This window comes from Anas platyrhynchos, chromosome 12 (assembly GCF_047663525.1).
Source record: "Anas platyrhynchos isolate ZD024472 breed Pekin duck chromosome 12, IASCAAS_PekinDuck_T2T, whole genome shotgun sequence".
Classification (NCBI taxonomy): domain Eukaryota; kingdom Metazoa; phylum Chordata; class Aves; order Anseriformes; family Anatidae; genus Anas; species Anas platyrhynchos.
Genome location: NC_092598.1, coordinates 17,891,052 through 17,914,213, shown reverse-complemented (window position 1 = coordinate 17,914,213; position 23,162 = coordinate 17,891,052). Strand labels below are relative to the sequence as shown.

Genomic DNA, 23,162 nt, shown 5'->3' with positions numbered 1-23,162 from the left:
AAACAAAACACTACAATTACTTAAATGAGACAGCATTCAAGAGGCATGTGCTTGTTGCCAAAGTTTTGGAGAAAGTCAGAAGCTGCTTAGACCTCTGGTGGAGGTCTATTGATGTGCAAACGCAGCTTGGAGAGCAACAGCCTCTCCAGCAGGTGCAGGGAAAATATTTCCCTTATTCAATTTATCTGACTAGTTCAGTCCAACAACGAGTTCGTTCAGAACAGAGGAACTATCTGGCAGACGATCACTGATTTGCTTCTTGCCAGCCCACGCTACAGAAAGGCGCAGGAGCCCTACGGAGGATGCAGGCACCCGGGCGAGCGTGTCCACGGGAGGCCACGTACCTTGGCGGATCCATCCTGCTCGCGAGGCAGCGCTGCGGTGCGTGGCCGCGGGCTGCCGGCCGGCACGGGGACACGGCGCAGCCCTCGCTCGGGTCGGCGCGGGAGGCAGGCTGAGCCCTGGGCTCCCCGACCCAGAGGCCACGCGGGGATGCTCCAGCGAGCGCTCCCAAAGCCAGCCAGCTGAAGAGGACCAACCCATGCTGGCACGTTTCCCTAAAGCCAGCCGGCACCGGGGGGTGGAGGCTGCTTACTGGCTTCCCCAAGCCTGGAGCACAGTTAATAACATGCCAGCTGTATCTGCAGACAAGCCAAGTTTAATGAGGCTACAACAAAAGCATTCAAATATGCACTACAGAACTTCTGCAGGGATTTTTTCTAGAGCTTGTTTAGGAAAAAAAAAAAGAAAAAGAAATTCTTGACAGTGTTTGTATGCACACTCCCTTTATTTTTCATTCATTTTTTAAAAATTATATTCTCTAAATTCAAATAAATCAGCATTAGACAGACTTGTTTTTATCCCACTACTTCCAACAGCAAAATTATGTTCTGTGATGAGTGTCTGAAATGCACTGCTGGTTGCTTTTTCCTAACAAACATTTAAGCCTTAACCAGTTTCCCTCTGAAAGGCCGGCCACCACCTTTCTGCCTGCCCGGCCCCCACCCCAGCAGCGGTGCAATGTGTCCCCTCGTGCTCGGACACGGAGCCCAACGGGCAAACATGACCACGTCCCGAGCACCGGCGGTGAAGGAGGTGCCTTACACATTCACTGCCCTGCCAGCGATGCTGCTCCACGTGCCTCAGGCTCTAGCTCTGGGTCAAGGAACAGGAGGTACCAGTAAGGGGACTGCAAACATGGACCTGGAGCCTCCTCGCAGGCTCCTCAGACCTTCCCAAGCCCCATGCTCGACATTCGGGCTGGTGACTCCCCGGTGATGGAGCTCCGTCACACACGGAGTTACAAACACCAGCCCCTGAGGGATCGAGGGAACTACCGAGGCTCCAGGCTGCTCTCCTGAGAGGCTGCGGCATCCCTCCCTCCCAGGGACTGGGACAGTCATTCAACTTGTTTAAAAAACAAGGAGGAGAACCCTCTCCCACGTTTCTCTACAGCCACCAAGCGCAGGGGGCTGCTGGCGGCAGCAGGACCCTCCTCTGTGGGCACGGCCACCCCTGCAAGCTCAGCAGGGTCCAGCCCTGAAAGGCACCTTCCTGCTGCCACCTCTCCCTCCTCTTCAGAGCTGTTTCTTATTTCCTTGTATTCCTACAATGCCGAGAAACAGACCTGCCCCACACAGGGCCAGTGACTGCCCGAGCTGCAACAAGGCAGCGGGTGCAGCGCTGCAGCGGGACAGGCCTGGCAGCCCTGCAATGCCAGGGGTACCCACACTCGCTTTGCAGGCTCATTTTTGAGCTAGATAAAAGTAGATGATAAAGAAAAAAGCAAAACTCAATTAAAGTAGCAAGGATGAAACAGTCCCTTGCTGATACGACCATGCTAACGTGTCATCCTCAGCTCCTCACTGGGCCATATGTTTAAAAATGACAGGGAAAATGTTCTTCCTATGCGAAAAACATATGCTGCTGGAGGAAAGACATCATCTTAGCTGAGAAATATTTGTACAGCCTCAAAGCACGCGGCCGTGCCCTGCGCGATGACTGCGGGCTACGTGCAGGCTGCAGAGGGGTGGCTGCAGCCCGTGCCTCCCTCCCCACGGGGCTCTGGTTTCACTCGGCCCCGGCTCCCGCAGCCGCGCTGGCACCGCTCCTATCTGCGTGCGCACAGCCTGGTGCTGCCGCCCGTGCCACCGTCCCCAGGGGCCCGGGCACAAAGGTGGCCGTGGCGATTGCGGGGGGCGGCGCCGGCGCCCTGGCAGGCTCTTATCTGCCGGCACACCAACCGGGCCTCGCGGCGGGGCCTGCCGCCCGCTGCCACCGCGCTCGGCACAGGAGAGGCTCCGCGAGGCCGCAGAGCAAATCCCGGGCTCGGTGTTTATGGCCAGCGAGCTTTGTTTCAAATTCACGCCGCCCCCCACCAGCCCCTGCAAGCCCTCAGAGGCACGGCGTGCTTGTAAAACCCAGAACCAGACGCAGCGCAAGCACCGAGCGCCAGCCTGCAGTGGCAGAGGCAGAGCAGGGCCTCGCCACCCTCACCCAGCAGGGCCGGCCGGGGAATCGGCCACCTCCCGCAGCCTCCACGAGCACACGCACTGTACTCAGTGCCCATGAAACCACTGCTGCAGGCGGCCCTGCGACGAAGCCACCTCATCCTCCAAGGTCACCGCGTGCCCCGCACCGCGCTCTTCGGCTCCAGGTTGAGCTACGGGAACGCCTCACCTGCTGCACGACAAACACACAGCGCCCTGCACCCGCACAGACAGCCTGGCTCTCAGCCCCGACACAGCGGGACAAACGCCGACCAGCGGGACAAATGTGAGCCCCGCGAGGTGAGGCCTGGCATGAAACAAGAAAAGGAGCCTGCGGTCACTGCCCCTCGGGGCACCGACAGCAAGAAGCCTGCCGCAGTGCCCGCTGCCAGAGCCAGGCAGCGAGAACTGAGGGCGCCAGGGAACATCCGTGCTTTTACAGTCTGTGACACTGCGGAGCGTTCCTGGTGCCAATTCTGAAAACACTGCCGTGACCTCTGGAAAGAAGGAAACTTGCATTTCAGCATGACAATGTAGAAAAGAACAAAAAAGGAAATGTTATTTTTTTATTATTGTTTTAGATCGAAACACTAGTCATGTTAAGAGAGAGGAGCACAATTCTGGCAAGGACAGGAGCACTCAGACCAAGCCACAACACAGTGATTAGGGCCAGTAGGTCATTAGAGCCACAGCTGTATAAACTAGGTGTATAATTAAGTTTCCACACTGCATTTTCACAACTGTATTTCAGTATCTTTTGTGGAGGATGATCAGTCAATTCATTACTTTAAAAAAGCAACAACATCAGAAGCAAAGCAACTGAAAACCTCCAACTTGCCAATCAGGTGCAACGAGATTATAATTTGAGGAAGGGTTAATTTGGGAAATACGTGCAAGAAGTCCATCTTTGTCAGTGCAAAGTACAAAGTACTACCTGACAAAAACATCCCTGAGACGCGGCCACTTGTTGGCAAGCTGCCGTGTACGGTTTCTGGGTGAGCACCCTGCATATACAGTTGCATGGCAATTATAATTCAGCAGGTGAAATACAAGAAAATGCAAAATTATACACTAGCACGAAACAGTTACAATACCTCGTTTCTAACGCAAGCCTAGTGTACAAGTTACAGGGCATTTAACAGGAGCAACTGCAAGACTTTAATTATAAACTAGTTCCTACCGTACAGTAGTTTAGAAAAATCAGCCGCTTCCCAGCTGGCAATATCCATATATAGCTCTGCTGCTGTTTGAAACAGACAACCTGTAAAGTTATCAACAACAGAAGAGGACCTCATGAAATGCTCAGAGACCCCAGCGTAACCTACTTCTGTCCAGTTCACTGATGCGCTAACTCGCTTTACAACACCCTACATTTGCTTGGGAAACCGAAGGAGCAAGTTTATGGGAGGCTACAGTGGCCCAGCAGGGGGAAAGGGCAGGCATGGATGGAGGAATCAAAACCAACATGATAAGAACGGGAGCTAAAACCAGACTGGCACGTGTGGACTAACATGCACACACAAATGGCATGTCTCAGGGCTTTTTAGCCACTTGTCATCAGGCAATACCCGACCCGGCACCAGGCACCAGGCAGTGAGGTACTGCAGAACAGCTGCCTGATGCATGCAGCCCCCGTGCTGGCCAGAGGACACCTGCACTTGTAAATGCACACGTGAGCCCCTCCTCTCGCCAGTACTGCTGGGGCACTGTGTCGTAACGCCTGCGCTAACGGCAGCGTACAAAAAAACTACAAAAAGGACTGCACGAGATGGCCACGCCTGAGTCTTCTCAAGTTAAGGGGACGCAGGACGTGAGTGACTTTTTAAATTCACTGTAAAAGCTCAACACACGCAGTGCATGCACCAGGTGTCTGTGTGTTCTCAGGGCATTTTTCAAGGTGCTCTCTGGCTGTTTAAGGAACGCTCGCGTGGGGCCGAGCTGGGAAGACGTGAGCTGGGGAGGAAACGCGCTGCTCATTCAGCACACGCTGCCCCATGGGGGCCCTTTTCACATCCCCATTGGCACTGGAAGCCCCCAGCCTGCCCTCACAGACATCCACCACGAGCAAAAGGCACGAGAGGCACCTAATTCTGTCAGGAGAGCACCTCCACGGGGCCGGCATCCGAAGGGATGCCGTGCGCTTACGCTACGAGAGATGTCTAGATTTCAGCAGTGTTTTGTCCTCAAAGAAACAAGTCTGAAATACATGAAAAAGCGAGGGGGGAAACGGCTGTTTGTTACTTCCTTACATGTCAAAGAAGCTGCGTTCAAACTGCATTATAACTTCAGCCCGCTGTAATGAATTTCTAAGGGATTCCAGTGAAATAGATGGTTTATCCTATTCTTTGGAGTGAGCTCTTATAATCCTGCTACACTCCAGAGCTACAATACCTTCCTAACTTCAGCCTCCCAAAGGAAGTCATTAGTTACGTTGTGTTATCAGCCTGGTGATATTATCACTACAAATATTACCTGCATTGATCTGGAGCCATGTAGACACGATTGAACACCCTGCTTCAGATTAAGACATGAAACTCTAGCTTGCCCAGAGGTCAGGCACTGTGTTACAGCCTCAGAGGTGTCGGGCAGGCGTTAGAGACTAAAGGAGAGCAGGGAGACTCAGGACACAGCCCATTTGGTGGGGTAACATCGTTAAACACCCTGCATTTCCTAGCGCTCTCTTAGGTTCTCACCCTGGTGGGGGCAAGTCTTTCCAGGTGAGCTGAGCAAACACGGGTAATTTGCATTCTTAGACCAAAAATTCTCATGGTTATTGAACAATTGGTGGGGCTGAACTTGAAAACTTTTTTTCCTCGTGGCAAGACGTGTAAATATCCAACAATATTCCAGACTGCCTGCATGGAAACATTCTCGTTCCCGAACAGATGAGTGCAACCCTCCCCTCGGCATTAAATCACTTCAGGACACTAGACTAAAACAAATGGGAAACAGGCACTCTTATTCTGGAACAAGGATTTCCTCACATGGAGATAATCAGCACCTATTCCGTGTATATGCAGATGATTATATGGTGCCTTTTTATGACAAAATGTCTTTGTAAATCATCAGCACATGTCAAGACAGTAAAAGATGATGAAGTTATGCTACCTGCAATCAAAAATTAGCAAGGGGAATACTCACAAATTATTTTGATAGGTCCCAAAAATAGAATTTATTTTTCTTACTGTCACTAACAGACACTAACTACGCTGAGGGTAAATAAAAACTGAGGTGTGAAAATATCAACTGTACAGACGCGGACCTCTAGGTTACTGTGTTTTAATGGACCTTTGCCTCATGAAAAAAATGGGCTTCTCTTTCACTGAGCAGCAGCAGTGCCCTACCCTCCCGCCTGGCACTGCAGGGACCTGTCCCCATCCCCTGGGCTGCACACCTCACCTTGCAGCCTGGCAAACAAGGATTTTTCTATTCAACAGCATTTTCCTGCTTACTACCCTACATCAAAATATGAATTTTGTTTGCAGAAATCGCAGGGCAATCCAGTGGTTGTCAGCTGGCCAAAAAACGACCCTGCGAGCAGTAAGTTTTCTGGTTTTGTACTTTCAAGTGGGCATCCCAGGCAGTGCTTAACTGAGAGCGCAGAGCAAGCAGCCCTGGCGATGCCGCATCCAGCTGGGGCAGAAGATGATGCTCGGGGTGGGCGGCAGAGCCAGCCACAGCCCTGTCTGCACACTCGCCCTGGGCAATTCCTCTGGCCTTTCTCAGCTGGGCACAGCTTTAATGATGCCCAAAAAGGAGAACATAATGTGGACTCATTACCAAACAAATTAAGTGGCCAGGGAGGAACACGCACTTGTGGGAACGAGGATGGGATAATGTTGCACCAGAGGAGAAGATAACCCCCCTGCCAGCCGAAATGGGAACTGGCTAAAAATGTCTTCGATGGGTGCGGAGGAAAAAGTGCTGGCAGCTTATTCGACTCTAGGAAGGGTGAGAACTCCTGATTTAAATATATATGAACATTTTCTGCACTCACCCTCCTAAGATTTTATTTAATCTTCGGCAAAAATCAAAGGCTTTTTGCTGCCCCCATAAATCAGATAACACGCTGTGCAGGGTGCCTGCTGCTACCACCGGCCATGCACGAGGAGCTGTGCAATGGCAAGATGCGCTGCGATTGCCCACACCAACGCTCTGTGCTCGTTCTCACTTCACAACAAGGAAATTCAAAATCAGGGTAGACTCATGCCATCCTCACCTCCATAAAATTCAAAAGGAAATGCAACAGTAACCTAGGGAGAATGGTGTATTTTTAGGGTGGGATTACAAAGCTCACACTACGAATTTTTATCTCAGAAATTGTCATGTTCTTTGGTAGGGTTCAGAGGCCTATCTTCAGGGGAGTTTTGCACGCTTCAGTCATTTAACTTTTTTAATCTTCCTGCGTTCAGGAAGAGAGGGAAAAATACCCTGTCTGAAACTTTTAACGTTAAAAAAACCCAAAACATTTTTGTCTAACGTAATTACTGACAGATTCCAATTGGAAAGCTGTTGCTTTTATTTTAATTTTATTAAAGGAGTGAACAAAGGCTACCCAAGGCACCACAATAAAATTACATTAACTGTAAAATTACATTATTAATTCTTTAATCTCACTTGAGGCCTCAAGCTGTTGCTATGTCCAATTACCCAGCTAACCACCTGTCAGAACTGCAAAGCGAGTTTAACATTACCTCCAGGACAGTGGTGTGCCCTGTGTTCAGTCAGGTCTGCCAGCGAATCGAAGTCCTGCTGACAGTTATCGCAGGTGTAAATTGACTCATCCTCCATGTCTTCATCTTCCTCATTTCTCTCTTCCTGGCTCGTCACGCTGTTCCTCTCTTCCAGGGCCCGGCTGTCCTTCGCCTCGCTCTCCAGCTCTCCTCCCAGGCCACCTGCCAACAGCAAGGATGCACGCGAAGGTTTAGAGGTCTGCCTGACGAACGACGCCGCGCTTATTGAGATACATTTAATTATAGCCGGTCTCGCGTTATTCCTGACACCTTTCATTATATTAATGTGGTTTTTATATCATGCGGTGCAACAATTCTCAACTGTATTCTCTGCTGCTTGGTGTGAATCCTGCGAACGCTCCCTCCATCTCCTTCAGCGGGCAGAAAGCTCTGACTCTCTGTCATAAGGAGTCGTTAGTGTTTCATCACTTAACCAGGCTCTCAAAGCTTTAAAAATTGGCAAGATTAATTGCAGCCTGTACAGAACAGGCACGTACTGAATTTTAATCCTCCGTGCTCTCCTCTCCCCGCCGCCATCGAGCCCCAGCGCGAGTGCCCACAGCAGCAAAAGGCTCCCACTGAAGACCCCGAGGTGCCTCAGGATGCGAGGGGTGCCGCCGAGCCCCGCGGGCACCTCGCTGTGTGGCACACCCCCACTGTGGCCAAACAATCCTTGGGTTTCCAGGTGCCGGGTGTAGAAGGAGGCCAAGCCCTGAGGCAGCTCAGTTTCTGTTTCCCCTCCACCTCCTACAGCCCTCAGCACCCGCTGGATGTGCCGCATGCCCTGGCCATGCCAGGTGACCAGTTGGGACGCCTGCCCTACCACCAGCCGTGCTGGGCTTGTGCCCTTCTGCCCGCCTCTATGAGCGATCCCAACGCCTGAGTGTGCCATGTTATTAAACACAGACTTATTACAAGTCCTCCAGAAGAGCAGGAGGGGTGAGCAGGCCCCCACCACAGCAGCCCCCCGCACTGAGCCCAGCCCCAGAGCGGCGCAGGGCCCCGGGGAGCAGTGCCCGTGGTGCAGGGGGTGCCGCCTGGCTGCCTGCCGGCACAGGGGTGTCGCACCAGTAACGGGGAGATGGATGGCTTCTAAAATGAGACCGGCGCCAAAAAGATTAAGGGCAACCAGTGCTGAGAACATGAAACAAAGCTGAGAAATAAAATTTATTAAAGCTGGACACTGGTTACCGCAAGCGCTGCAGCTCAGATACGCGGCGCTAGCAGGGCTGTGCGGCCAGGCTCCATCCCGAGCACACGCCTTGTGCCATCACCCGCACTGCGCATGGGAACGTAAATCAGCTGGTGAGAAACGCTCTGCGGCTTGCCATGGAGCACTCGTAACATGACGTACCCATTGAATTGCAATGGAAATATTAAAAATCAGTGCCTGCTCGTGGTCTGCCACGGCATCGCTGTTAGCAATTAACCGACAGGCACATTTTCAGGTTCTTCTCCTGTTGAGCTATACGGACCTTTCTGCTACAACATTGCCATTAAGAGCGAGGTGTAATGATCGTATCAACAAAGCTGATATGGCACTCTTAGAGCAGTAATGAATTTAAGGATTTGGTTATAAAAGTATCGCTCACCACGCTCTCCGTGTCCTAAGTCACGATCTGTACGGGGTTTGTTCAATAAAGCACTGTTCTCTGAACCTCCTGCTTTAGAGCCTCTCCCTTTAATAAAAGCGTATGCTACTCGAGGACAGTTCTGTTCTCCTTACACCACTACCCTGCCAAATAATGGCACAGTTAAAGCTTCGCTAGCTTCGCTTTACTTAACACCTAATTCAATGTACACGCTGCACTGATCACTTCCATTTTGCTGTATTTACTTGGCACACCGTTTCACAAGCTCATCCCAGACTCGAATCACAAACATTATAGCTCAGTCAATTTTGTTAAAGCCTGTATGTCCTGCAGATTTGATAAACGTTCATAAATCAGAACGTCAGCTCTCCAGCTCTATAAGACAGAAACCTATAAAATAGCGCAAGTCTATAAATCTGCTCTGAGCACTGCCACCTGAATCCATGCCGCCTGCTGATGGAAGCCTCCGAAAAGCACTTCTGAACCGATTTAGCTACAGCCTGAGGAAGAAAGATTTTAGGCAACCTCGAGGAGGTTTAAGGGACCTTCACTAATATTTTCAGTAGAAATGCTGTCTTTTGACAGTTAACCTAAAGGCCAGCCGATCTGCTGAGCACACTGTGACAAATTCATCCTTGGTTTTTCTCCAAAACTTCATGACTACACTAGGGATAAAGCTGTTCAACCGAGTCCAACAATAACAAATAATTTAACACACTGCTTTAGGAAAAATAAATTGTACAATGTGAGATAAGAAAATAAGATTCCCGACTGCAGAGCAAAATTCCAGAAACATTTTTTAATTCCCCACTGAATGGGAAATCTGATCCTCCAGGCAACTTTTCAAAAGTGTCATTACGTGACACCGTTGTATGTCAAGTAACACAACAGTGAAATCTTGCACGTAAATTATTTAGCAAACAGCATTGCTTTAAAATGAGATGTTTTCTGTTTTCGGTGCATTGAAGGAATCGTGCGTGTTTGCCACACCTCGGGGTTGCTGTCCCTGGAATAACACCATCTTCAGATTCCTCTGCCGAGCTGCACACTTGGTGCTTGCCTTGGAGAAACCTCACGCTGCTGAGGAAAACCTGGGGTGTTTCTTGGCTTTTTGGCCCTTGTCCCCATCAAGGCAGCAGTGGCATGGGTGGTCTTGGGGACACGGTGGCAGCTCGCCCCCAGGAGCAAGCAGCAGCAAGTGCCAGGGCAGTGACGGGGACGGGGGATCCTCAGGCAGGGAGAGCTTCAGCCCCAGCTGCTCTGCAGTGAGCTCAGTGTCCCTGACCAGGGCAGCCACCCAGGAGCACTCCTCGGGAACGAATTCCTGAGGAGTTTTGCTGCAGTAAGGCACGAATTTAACCTGCAGCATTCCCGCAGGCAAGAACTGTGTGAGCATCCCCCTATGGAGCAGCCAGGTTCAGGGAGCAGAGCGCACTGCCCTCGTGATGGTGAGTGCCTGGCCAGAGTGGGTGCCAGGGGCCCCGGCACACCCCCAGCAGGACTTCTGTCACCGCGGGAGGCCAACGCAGCGCGACTGGCACCGTGCCTTTGGGCACGCGGTCACTGGTTAGTCCTAAGTGGCAAAAAGGACCTGCTTTCACAGAAGCATTATTAGCATCTTTAAAATGGACCTGCTGTCTCCAACAATTGCTCCAACAATTTCCCGAGGAAGAGACGAGACAGCTTGACAGCTCAGCCTCAAAAGTACACCTCACCGCTTGCGTTTGGGGTCCTCTTGCTTTTCTTCTCTTCTCTTTTCTTTTATTCCTGTAACGCAGTAAGGGGCCTGCAGGGCTTCGCAGGAGACGAATGTTTTTACCCTATGACCTAAGCAGCCTGGCCAACAGTCAAGAATATGTTACTCTAATTGCCACTAAAGTTAATGTTAACGACTCTTGGTTTTTGGTAAAAGCCAACTTCTTTTCTAAAAAGTTACAATTTCATCAAGACGCATCAAGAACTGGGAGTGTTCCTGCCTGACCTGGTGGTCCAAGGAATGTGGCAAACTTGGCAAAGGTGGAGACGAGAAGTCCCGAGGGCTCGGCTGGAAGGTTAGTGTCAGTAGAAATGCCTTCCGAGCCGTGCTGTTACAGCAACAGCATGCTTTGAAAGCCAAGGTTTTGCAAACTGACTGCGCGGCCCATGCTTACGCCAGGCCCCAAAGTCGGGAGTGAATTCCCGTTTCTCCCCGGCCAGGCCCCGCTGGTGGGGGCCGAGCACTGCGGAGCGTGGCCACGGGGAGCAGCGGCGCTGGAGGGAGCGCGGGGCGGCCGCAGGCACACTGCAGGCAACGCGCCGGCCGCTGGGACGCGGAGACGTGCAGCGCCGTGCAACGCGTGGGCCTGGGAAATGGGAGTCAGAGCAAAGCTCTGGGCTTATTTTTTCAGCTGCGGAATCCTATATTGGATTACAATACAGGCACAATACGGGGCAAGCGAGCCTTTCCGTGCTTGTGCCGGTAATTTCTTTTTAAACCCAGAGACTTTTGAAAGCCGGGACTTTTTTAAATCTAGGATTGTTCTTTGAAGCGCGCTGTCTAGCATGGGGTCACGTCTGGGCTCCGACACCTCTGGCTGCAGGGCTTCCTTCACAAGTTGCTCCCTGCAGCAGGCACGCACAGGCTTGGTGCACGGCAGGGCTGTGGCCGTGCCCATGGTGCTCCTGCCCATGGTGCTCCCCGTCACGCGATGCCAGCCGGCACCCGGCCGTGGCACGTGCACGTCCCGAACTGCAAGGGACCAGGTGATGAGAGAAATGAGGCACCTCCTCATTCTGCCACCTTGGTCCAAAGACAAAACCACCAAAGGCCTCACAAAGGGCTGTGGTAGTTCCTAACCCTTTCCTAGAGACTGAGGACAGGAGCTGAACCAAATCGTCCTTGGGGACACAGAAGCAAACTGCTGCAGGGACGGCGGAGCAGCAGCACGGCAGCTCCCAGGGCTGGGCACAGCGGGCATGCCATCCTGCTTGGGAAGGCAAGGGGAAAGGAAACCCCTCGTGTAACTGGGAAGTGAGAACAAAAGAAACAAATGACTTAAAGGAAAAGCCTAATCTAAACGCCCGTTTGCAAGCATTTCACTTGGCTCCTAGTGCCAGATCGGCGTGGGGGGGTCCCTGCTTTCATGTGGTTTGTTGGCATTTTAGTGTTGTCTCTTGGACTGTAATGCAGCACAGTCCAAACTTCTCTGCAATTTGTGGTCAAAGAAGAATGAACAGAAGCAAAATAAAAAACATTAATGCTTCAATAACAAAAATGCAAACAAACCTCAGCTGAAGCTCATTCCCATAGGATGAAGGCTTGGCTTTGCAGGGCACGCCAGGTCTGTGGCTCTTCAGTGTTTCCGAAACCACCAATTTTACACAGATACCTCTCGAACCGAGGGCTGCCTGTGTGCTACCTCTCAACAGGCCACGTGAGATGCTGCAGCCACTGCACCACACCCGTACCAGCAGCCCAAACCCTGCTCCAGCAGCCCAGGGCCAGGTACCAGGGGCTCGCTCTGCACACCAAGCGCTCCCTGCACATGTCACAAGCGAGCAGGTTCAGTGCAGCACAGCGCCAAACCCCATGGGGGAAAACAGAGGAACGTGGCTGAAAAACAAAGAGCTGGGATGGATGATGCACAACGTACCACAGGATGGCTGCGGGACAGGCAGCAAAGCACATGCAGGCTGCAGGGCTCGTGCGAGGGGCTGCCTGCCCCCAGCAAGAGGGAGAGCGATCGCACCACCAAAACCCCGTGTGATCCAGCACGTAGTTAATGGCGTTGGCCTCCTAAGACTTACAACTTAATAAAATTGATCTCGCCGCAGTACTGTAATGAAGAACAGTAGGATAAGGCTACCCTTGAACCATGAAAATTGTATATTGTTACCTCCTCGTGCCCTCCTAGGGCTCTGGCCGTTGCAGCCTCTTCAAGCTGTCATTTGTCTGGCGCTGACAGCAGACGGCACGGGCAGCAGGGCTGGGGGCTGCCAGCCTTTGTGGAAAGGCAAGGGAAGAACGACGGCGCTGGTGACGACCCACAGGATCAAAATACAGGTTATGTTAAAATATATCTTCTAAAATGTACAGAAGTCAGAGACCTAGGAGCACGTGTTACCACGTTTCACAACAGCACCCTGTATGTATTGAGGTATGCGTTAAAACCTTAGCGTTCAGGTAGGTGCACAGCATCCCTGCACCTTTCTTCAGCTTAGCAAGGTCCCGCTGTTTCAGCAGGGTGCTGCACCTCCTGCTACATCTGTCAGGAAAACAGGTGGATCCCAAGTGTCTGCCCTTACCTCCGTGCTGGGACAGAGCCTGGTGCTGCGAGCCCCCCGTTTCCTGCAGCGAAGCCGAGCCCCTGCTGCTCTGCACCCAGGCGGCTCCAAGCTCCCCCCCTGCAGCTTTGCAGCGGGCAGCCTGAGCTCAGGTCCAGCTGCACCAACCAGTGCGACCATCACATCCAGGCTCTGACCCGATGCCCACCAGCCCTTCCCAGCAGATGACTTTTCAGTCACGTTAGCTCCTGTACAGAAGCTCACCCTCCCAGCCCGCTTTTCTTGTATTTCAGGGCTTTCATAGCATCCTTTAGACAACATGCTAGAGAAACCTTTTATTAAATGCTGCTAATTTTTTTATTGATCAAACTGTGAGTCATTTCATTTTCCATTATAGCAGAAATCTCCTATAGGAGCATTCAGATTAAGTTTCTTTATTCTGTCTCTAGTAGCATGTCACTTTTAATCAGTTTTTAGTTTCATTATTGCTTAAAAATTAGAAAGCAGTTTCTCTGTTCTTTATTGCTTTTTTAAGTTTAGTTACTGAAGGGTTATTAAACTTGGGATATATACAAGCATGCATAACATGCTAAATAAATTCCTCACTGTCTCTAACCAACTTTAACATTAGCTTTTTTTATAATTTTTAGGTTTATTTTCACTGAAAGACTGCTTGTAATTATTACTCATGTTCTCCCCAAACACTTATGTTACTAAAGTGTGAAATGTCTTCTAACACAAAGACAGTTCTCTGGGAAGTAATTACAAAAATGCATTCAGGGGCAATAATTTTATATTAACTGTCAGCAGCATACATCTTCTGAAAAGGCACTTGTTATGAAGGAATTATTTGTGTGGAATGCGAAGGCTCCGAAGGTGAGGGAAAACTACAGAAACGCATTAAACTGAAACTCCAGTTCCCTCATCAAGGGTCACTTTATGTTTAAATCGTTACCTTGCAGGCAACCCCACACCTTCCTAGGAGCCCATTACAAAGACAATCGCAATTTATGCACAAATTGGACACAGTCTCCAGTTTGCGGTGTGGAACAATTCGCATCCCCTTTTCAGGGAAATTTCTGAGCAGCTAATCAAAACGATGCATCTCAAAATTATGGGCTTCTATTAACCTTTCACTGATGACACTAAAAATACTTGCTAATGATTTATGGATAGCAACGAAAGCAGCAGTCTCAACACTGACCAGCACATTAAAAAGATATCTGTGTCTGTAACAGATGCAGGAAAAGATTTAATGAATATTTTATAGTAACTTTTAGCCTGTGGGCTAATCCTCAGGAAGGCAAAGTAATTCAGTGAAATTAGAAAAAAAAAAAAAAAAAGCGAAACCCAGCAATAATGATTAAGCATCATACCATTTCAAAAGTGTTAAAAATATTCAAATAAGGAACTAAATACATAAAAAACAACCAAACAATAAAATTTTCTCCTAATCGTACCTGCAGGTAATGTTTCAGCCCTTCCAGTGCTTTTACTAAAATGATTTAGATGTCACTGTGCTACGCGACAAATGCATTTATACACCGAAAAGCGGACAAGCAGCTAAGTTATTATTATTTATTTGCATGCGAGTAGCAGTGGGATTGTACTTTATAGTGTTAACAGCACATAGTGTTTATCAGCTCTTCAGTGTTTGGCAACTGGTTTAACATTATAAATGTGGGATGTAAATACTTCCCTGCCACAAAAAGCATTGTAAGTGAATTTTAAAGAATGCAACGAGAGGAAGAGAGCCGAGCAGCCCGTGCTGTGCCAAATGTTTAATTACTGAAATAGCATCCGACTCCGGGACGCTACCGGATTATTGATCCCAGTCCCTGCACACAGCTGTGCGCAGGCACTCTGCGAGCTTCAGGGTGGGGAATTTCTTCCAAGCGCCTTGTGGAGTATCATTAAAGCAAAAACCTGGGGTCCTGGGAAGGGGCATCTCCCTTCCCACTACGCCTTGGTTCTGCTCAATCTGCCCTGAGATTCCCTGGCCCAAAATGCCGCGTGGAGCAGGCGGCAGCACCACCGCCTTCTCACAACATCAAGGCCTCGCCCTCTGTCCGATGTCAAACCGCAACCTGCTTTGCACGCCGCTGAGGTCTACAAAGCAAACACTGCGTTTGCACATAGCTCTCCGAATTTCTTGCCTACCGTCTGCAGAAAGCTCTCGCCCTGCCAAAGACACGCAGTTGGCCACGGATGGTCTGCATCTGACAGCAGGACGTTGTCCACTCCCAGAGTCTTCAGATGCATCTGAACAGGAGTAACTTCCATCCCCAGCTCAGATAATGAGGTTCAAATCAAAACTGATCTAAAATTAATTTATATGCATGAGGAAATTAGTGTGCAGCAAGTATTAACTTCAAAGGAAAGTGCACTTCTTCATGAAAATGTGCTTAACTCTTTGGCATGCAACCATTAGATGGTACCGTCATAACACAGCTCAACCCGAGCAAGTTTTCAGCACAAAAACAGCACTTACATTTTATTTACCTAAATGCACGTTTTAATAGTGAAGTCAACTTTAATACTGTTCACGTCTCTACTGAAAACACGCGCCCTGCTCCCAGCAGCTCCGTGGCATCCTGCTCCCACTTCACATCTCCAGCGCCGTGTAACTCGCAGCCACGCAGCCATGCCAAAGCCTTTGTAACGTGAAGGTGGAGCCACGTAGCTGTAAGTCTTAAACGTACGGCTCCCTGAGCAGACAGAAAATTTGGAAGGCTAAATAAAATTCACGTGTGGCTTGTTATTGCAGCTGCATATCATTTGAAAATAAATAAATAAATAAAATAGTATCGGCTGGTTCTGCTCGGAATAGCAGCCGCTGGAACTGCTGACCCAAACAAACCTGGTGATTTTTAAGGAGAGAAAAATTACAGAAGATGTAATTATTGTAAGTGACAAACGTGCCCGTGTACATCAGCAGCTGAATCCCCCAGCCTAATTCTAAACTCGGCTTCCTTTATTCTTCCCCAGGACGGAGCAGACCCGTGAGCTGTCCCCCCTGCACACACCACCCAGCCACCAGCTCCTGGGGGCACAGCAGCCTGGGGGTGCAGGCACCGGTGCTGGGTGGCAGCAGGGGAGCCCAGCCAGGGCCCCCACAAAGCATTCCCAGTGCCAAAGCGCACTTTTCCCTTTTCCACACTGAAGATACAGATTTGTGAAAAAAAAAATCATGAAGGGGAATGCCTTTCATAACCTATAGGATCCTACATAGACTCACAGAATCATTTAGGTTGGAAAAGACCTCTACAATCATCTGGTCCAACCTTTAACGTAGCACTGCCCAGAGCATCTGTATTCACAGCTTCATTTTTTCATCTTTATTTCTATTAAAAACTAACAAGCAAACAAACTAACATCGTGACAGAATGACAGAGCTGCAGCACTCGGCCTGCTGCCAGCAACCCGGGGATGTAAGCCGTGCAGAGGGAATGGAAAAGGTGGAGCTACAGAGAGAAAAACATATTGGTGCAGGAAGAAAAACACACTTGGGTGAGTTACCCTGCCTGGAAGTCCTCAAAAGTCCAGGAATAAAGACCTGACAGGTTTCTGTGGCCAGGAGTCAGCTTCCTCTGGAAGGCTCCTGCTTGCACGCGGGATACAGGGGCTGGGCCAGGGCCATCACCCAGCTGTGGTCTGATCAGATCCCAGACCGCGTCCTGGAGAAAAATGCTTGCTAACTTTCCACAAATCTGTTTTGCAGCCCGAGTCACTTAGGAGCCAAATACCCACTGACCGGCAACGGACAGTAGCAAAAAAAAAATAAATAAAATAAAATAAAAAATTGAAAATCAATGCCTCGGAGTGGCCAAAGCTCTCCCAGTTTGGGAGCGGTGTGGGATGCCGGGCGGTGGGCTCGGCCACTTGCCAGGTTGTACTCAACGCGAGGGCACGTGCAAAAAGGAAGCGAACCGCAAGTTTCCCTTCTGATTCCTTTCTTAATGCACAACTCCGAAGTCCTACACGTTTCACTTGACAAAGCCATTAATTCAGTAATTTCGCGTAATTAAATCGAGCAAAGTAGAGTATTTAAATTTGAGCTAAGTGAAATATACTTCTGCGCGGCTCATGCTGTTAGAGTTGTGCTGCACGCTATTCTGCCGCTGCTCATTTATTAATTTGGGATCGGCTGAAACGTGACACGGCGTAATAAGGAACGCACCGGCTTCCGTAACATTATAAATAAGAGAAAATAAAGGCACCTAAGCGAGGCTAGCGAGCCTGGTGCCAAACGAGGAACTAATCCCGTGGGCCAGCCCTCGGCTGAGCACCAGGATCCCACACCCAGATTTCTGACTTCTCTGCTCCTTGTCCTCTGGTGCTTTCTGCTTCTCAGGCTCCTTCCCAACAACCTGACCTCGGCTCCTCTGGAGGTGCCACAAGCTCCTCGCCTCCCCTGGGCCTGGAGGGACACCTGGGACAGGCGGCGCTCAGCAGCCAGAGCCCGCCGTGACCCGCTGCCACCAAGACGAAGGAGGGAGGGCAGGTTGCTGCGCTTGTAATTAAGGCTGTGAAGAGTTTAGTTGGAGAGAAATTAGATTTATTTACATGCTGCTCTGTTGCTGATGAAGCACCAGCTATTTGGGAGAACTTCTAATTAACCCTAATTTAGTTGATATGCTCTTTAGCAGCCCCGTTCCCTCTGTACTTTGCACTAGGTAAAAAGCAATAATAACAACAAATTAACCATTTTAAAGAGGGACATTTCTTTGCATGGGCCCGGCCCCAAGTTTGCTCCTGAAGGTGTTGAATTTGCATTTTAGTTGCTGACAGCTAAGGAAAAAAAAAACAAAAAGGCGACATGTGAGAACTTCATCCTCCAAAACTGCTCCTCCTACAGCGCAAGGCGGTGCCCTCGGGTGCTGCCCCCTCCTCACCTCCCCGCACACCGAGCACCCACCGGGCGCTCCTGCAGAGCCTGCCCCAGGGGCCTGTGCCCCACTCCCCCAGCCAAGGCACAGGGTTTCTGTTTATTTTATTTTATTGATCCTCCCACCCGATTTACAGCCAACACAGCTAGGAGCCTGTTTTCAGAGCGCTTTGCTTCCTACGTGCTCGGCCAATTATGCAGTCTGGCCACAACCTTCATTAACCAGCTATGTTTTGGAAATATTTCATTACACTATCAAGCTAAAAATCTCTTAACTCCTGTGATGTGTTTTCTCATTTAATAGTTCACTGATGGCTCTGCAACGCTTCCAGTACTTGTGGTGTAGCTGTGGTTTTCTTTGCAAATCAAAAAGATATTTAAAATACAACAGGTTTACAACCTCAATATATAAAACAGCCTTAAGAATTCACCTCTTTTTATAAACTATTTTGGAGGAACAGCAACACCAATTCTTATTTCAATTTCACACACGGAACACCATAAATGCCAAGCCCCACATATCATCAGCTTAGATGTCTTTTTGGAAGTAAGGGTGGAAAATGGAACGTAATTTAATTCCGCTATACAGAAGCATCTGTACTTGCTTGTCAAAACACAAACCCAGAGATGCAAAGAGCATTTGCAGAGGTGATATTCCTCATGTCTCCAACACTGCAGCTGTCTGAACACACAGTATATAAAGAAAAGAAATGAGGAAAAAATGTGGCTATCTGCAACATCCTTCCAGAAAATGTTTTGCCAACCCAGCTATTAGCTAACTTGCGAAAGACATCAGCCTACAATTCACCTTTTTCAGACAAAAAAAAAAAAAAAGTACAACCCTTTTTTTCATGAGATTATAGACCAAATGCTGCTCTCAGTTATACCTGCTTAACCCTGCTGATTCTGTATATGCTTTCTGGATGCTACTGTGGAAATTTGGCAATAAATGTATTTTGTTTAATGTGATCAAGGCAGAGGAGCCAAATGCTTTTTACACAGAACATTTCTCATTCATTTAACAGAATAAATGGTCATCTGGACTTGTGTACTAAACACAAACAACTCGACATGAACCACTTAACAAAGTAACAAAGTTTAAATCCGCTTTTCAGTTTCTGTACGGCACATGTTCTGCCCGTCTGAACGGCAGTACCGCAAACCGACCCCATTTCTGCAGCATAACCCACCCGAGTAAACCAACAACGCAAAGCCCAAGTCTTCCCCATTGCTGCTGAAAGAGCAATGACAGCCTACCAACAGTTTGTTTTTTTAATATTAATTTTCAAAATTACTCAGAGGAAAAGTTCAGAACAATGTCTTCAAAATCGCCCCATATGAGACGACTTCAGGACTTTTAGGGGAACTTCATAACAGCGAGGAAGGAAACGATCTTTCTGCTGCTACACTCGATATCCCCTTGATGTGCCTGTGAAAAAGGCTCGTAGCTCTTCTTGGGGGAAGGCTAATTCAGGTCTGAGTCGCACATTTATTTTAACAAATTCCAGAAGTGAAATCAAGTAAAGATGAAGCTCATCAGCCCATCAAAACCATACATTTATGAAAAGATCTGATTTAAGTCTTTGGATATGAAACTGGTCCCTGCTTTTCCTTCTGTGAGTGGCAACACCCGCTTGTATTCACTTTCCTGACAAAAGCAGGGCAGGGGAATTTGGTGTCCTTTGAACTGAGAGTTGCCTACGGGCGCGATCCGAGCTGACCACCACCACCCCACGGCCCCCAGCCCCTGCTGGGTTACAGAGGGGTGGGTGGGAGAGGCACCGCTCGCCTCCCCCCGCTCCAAGCGCACGCTTCTGCTGGAGACGCACGCACCAGATGAAGATAAAGCACACGCGGCCGCGGCAACAAATCTGAATTTCGGGCCATTGTCAGAGGGCTTTTTTCTGCCAAGCCGCTTCAGTCGAGTCCCAGCTCGTTGCGCACACGCACGCTGACAGATAGCGCCTGCCCATGGTATTTCTATCAAATGGGAAATTCGCTCTCGTTTGGCTCAAACAACAGCCAGAGCCCTAAAACATACACAGGCTGTGCAGAGAGCCTCGCTGTGCCGGTGGCTTTCTTTATCCGAATGAAAGCTCCCAGCTGAGAGGGAAGAAATTTGCCTACAGGGTCCCTCCATTTTGTGCTAGTGAATAACTGGCTGAGGAGCTGCTGCGGCTTTCAGCTCTGAGCTGTGTGGGGGGCAAGCACGGGGTGAAGCCGGACACTAAATCCCATCACCCCACCACAAGGGTTAGTGCAATTAAATGTCTTTTTGTTTGTTTGTTTGTTTCCTTTTTGGAGCTTTGAAGAGTTTACTAGGAGAAATCTAACAGCAGAGTCACAACTTCACAACTAGGATGCTAAAGATTAAGAAAATAAATGTGCTTTCTTCAGTTATAATGATGCAATAAGCATCTTAGCCCTCAAAAGCACCTTTTGTGTTTTAAACATAAAAGTAATACTTGCGCATCATTTTATTTGTGAAACGCAAACCTCTCCCCCCTGCAGGAACCTGGGACACGAGCTCCAAGCTGCTCCTCTTCACCCGTCTGCAGAGCAGTAAGTGCTTCTCCCAGACACCGTGCCGAGGAGCTTGCTGCCAGCAGTGGAGGCGCACACTTTCCGTGTCTTGACAATTAAGTTAGGAAAGCACATTGCACGGATTCACTTCAAATGTGCCCAAGTTTCCAACAAAAGCAGCTATTTTCAGCCCCGTTGCCCCACTGCAGCTTCAGTACCAACAAGCTGGCGTTGCCCACCTTCACCCACCACAAAGTGCTGGTATATCCCCGAAAAAACGTCAAGCTGAACACACACATCTAATCCACGTGCTGCTGGTTAGCATTCGAGTAGCACCGTTCTGCCCATTAGATTTACGATTTTATTGCTAATTGACTTTCTCCTTCTGAAGGAGAAGCCCTTAGCAGGAGGCCTGCGGTCCTTGCCCCCTTACCCTCACCCCAGCCTCATTACAGCCCCAGCACTGTTGCCAAAATGAGATATTTCCTCATTTTTGGTGCCGTGCCCTTGAAGGCATCTTATTAGAAGAGACCAGTTCTTAATTAACATTTTTGATCTCTAATCTATTACGCGTCCCTCTAATCCCACCCGGAGGAGCTTCTGGCCCACTTTGGCGGCGCAGGGCGGAGGCGAGGGGCTGGCGGGCGGCACTGGGGCTGCCGCCCGGCCCGGCAATGCCACCGCAGGCCCACGGCCAGCATCTGAGGCCACCACTCGGTGCCTCGCCGCCCTCGTGGCTGCGGCTGGACGTGGGTTGGACATGGGCTGGACGTGGGCTGGACGTGGTCCCGCTCCGTGGCTGCGCAGCACGGCCACAGCCTGCCCACAGCAGCCGGCTGCCAGCGGCCTTCCCGCTCCACAGCCGCCCAGCCACGCTCCTAGCGCAGGACTTCGTGGGTCGCCAACGCGCGAAGCACTAAGAACGGTGCAGCATTAAGTCCCTGACATCATTTGCCTCGCAAATAATTACAGCAATTACAATGTGCTAACTGGCAATTAACGGCACAGGCCTCACATCTCACCAGAATTTTTTAAAGCAGGCTGCGGCCTGATGCAAATCATCTCTTTGGTGCTCCTGATTCGGAGCCCGTACTAGCTAAGGGCTACGCATTAGCTCAGCAGATCTCGCAACAGAATTGTCCACGTGCCAGATAATTTAATTAGAGGCTTGATCTTGTCAGAGCTCTACGCAGCACAGACAGCGCTTCCAAGCAAAGCGCGCGGGTTTTCTCCTCTCTCTTTAGCGTTTTCCAACTGACTAATAATTTCTCCTGACGAATGCCAAAGCCACCCAACGGAGCAAGGAGGCCCGGCTGGTGACACAGGCGGGCACGCAGGGGCCCGGTCGCAGCCGGGATGAACTCAGGGGTCGGCAGAGCGTGGCGGGCCCTGCACCTCTGCCACGCACACAGCGCTCCGCACGCATCCGGGCGTCTTCACCGCGCCACGCACGGGTCGCTTGTGTCCGAGTGAGAGCCATCGGACATCCCAAACCTCATTTAGCAGGTTCCTCAGCTGTCTCTGCAGACAACAAATAGCAGCTTATGAGATGAACTTGCTTTGTTTTGACAGTGACACCGTAATTCCTCGTAGCCAGTCCTGAAAAGGCTGCTTTAGGCACTAAATGACAGAAATGCAAACGTATCTTCCAATATTGGAAATTTCAGGCTATGTTAGCTTTAAAAATTCTTCTTTCCCCATGAGTCTTTGACCTTATTTTCCCATTTTCTGCACACCCTTACACTACAGTAACCATACTTATACTCTTGCTTTATAAGCTTAACAGTTAAAGACAATTTAGCCCAAAACACAGAGGTAGGGGTTGCTGAAACATTTCCAAGCAGGTCAATGTTGAACAAGACCCACTAGAGGTCCCTTCCAACCCAAACGATTCTAGTCTCCTGTACTGACTAAGCGAGGATTATTTGGGCACAGCACCACGGATTTCACGCAGTCCTTCACTGCAGAGTTCCTTACCCACGGCCTTACCCAGAGAACAGCAGCGGAGTTTGTTTATTCCCTGTGTTTTCCTTCTTTCACAGCCTCGTTTACAAAATCCCATTCGGAGGACTGGCACAATTTGCTTTATTCTCAAGAAGAATGATTAGTGGGGATCCACCACTGCGGCATTATTTTTGTATTGATTTTTTCCCCTTTAAGCACAGGCCAATGTAATATATTCTGCCGTTCCTGTTTCACATTTATTCAGGCTGGGAGCTTTGAGCTACCAGTTACAACTGCAACGTGTGAATTAGTCGAAGGAGTGCAGGAGCTGCAGTAAAAACCAAAGAGATCGTTCACCAGGAGACTTCCCTTCAACCCTTCTGCTGCCTGCCTCCACAAAGGTGAAGCCCATCGCCACCTCTTCTGCAGCTTCCCCTGCCCCTGCAGGATGGGATCTGTGCTCTTGGTCCTGCAGAAGCAGCTCCGAGCAAGTCCCAGAGCCGCAGCCCACGCAGGACGACCCGCGGCACGGTGCATGACACAGAGGCAAGGCCGCACGGGCGTGGGGCACTAGGAACACTTTCTGCTCGGCTGGGAGACTTAATTAGCATTTGTAAAGTGCCTCGAGATCCTACATCGAAGTGATTTACTGAAATAGGCTCTAGAAAGTGTGATTTGCCAGAGCATTCAGTCTGCATCTGTCGCCAAATCTGCAGGATATTAGTAAATC

The 23,162-nt window shown here is 49.7% G+C and overlaps 1 protein-coding gene across 5 annotated transcripts in view; it reads right to left on the bottom strand.

Annotated features, from left to right (window-relative positions):
* The window catches only part of ZNF423 (zinc finger protein 423), a 209,438-nt gene that overhangs the window by 147,114 nt on the left and 39,162 nt on the right, over positions 1-23,162 (bottom strand). For 4 of the 5 annotated variants that reach the window (XM_027467192.3, XM_072043759.1, XM_072043763.1 and 1 more), the window contains 2 exons: positions 7,184-7,384; positions 3,670-3,750 (listed from right to left, as the gene is read on the bottom strand). In XM_027467192.3, coding sequence (XP_027322993.2) covers positions 3,670-3,750; positions 7,184-7,384 — 282 coding nt within the window. The remainder of the gene's footprint in view (positions 1-3,669; positions 3,751-7,183; positions 7,385-23,162) is intronic. The other variant, XM_072043760.1, reaches the window with a different exon arrangement.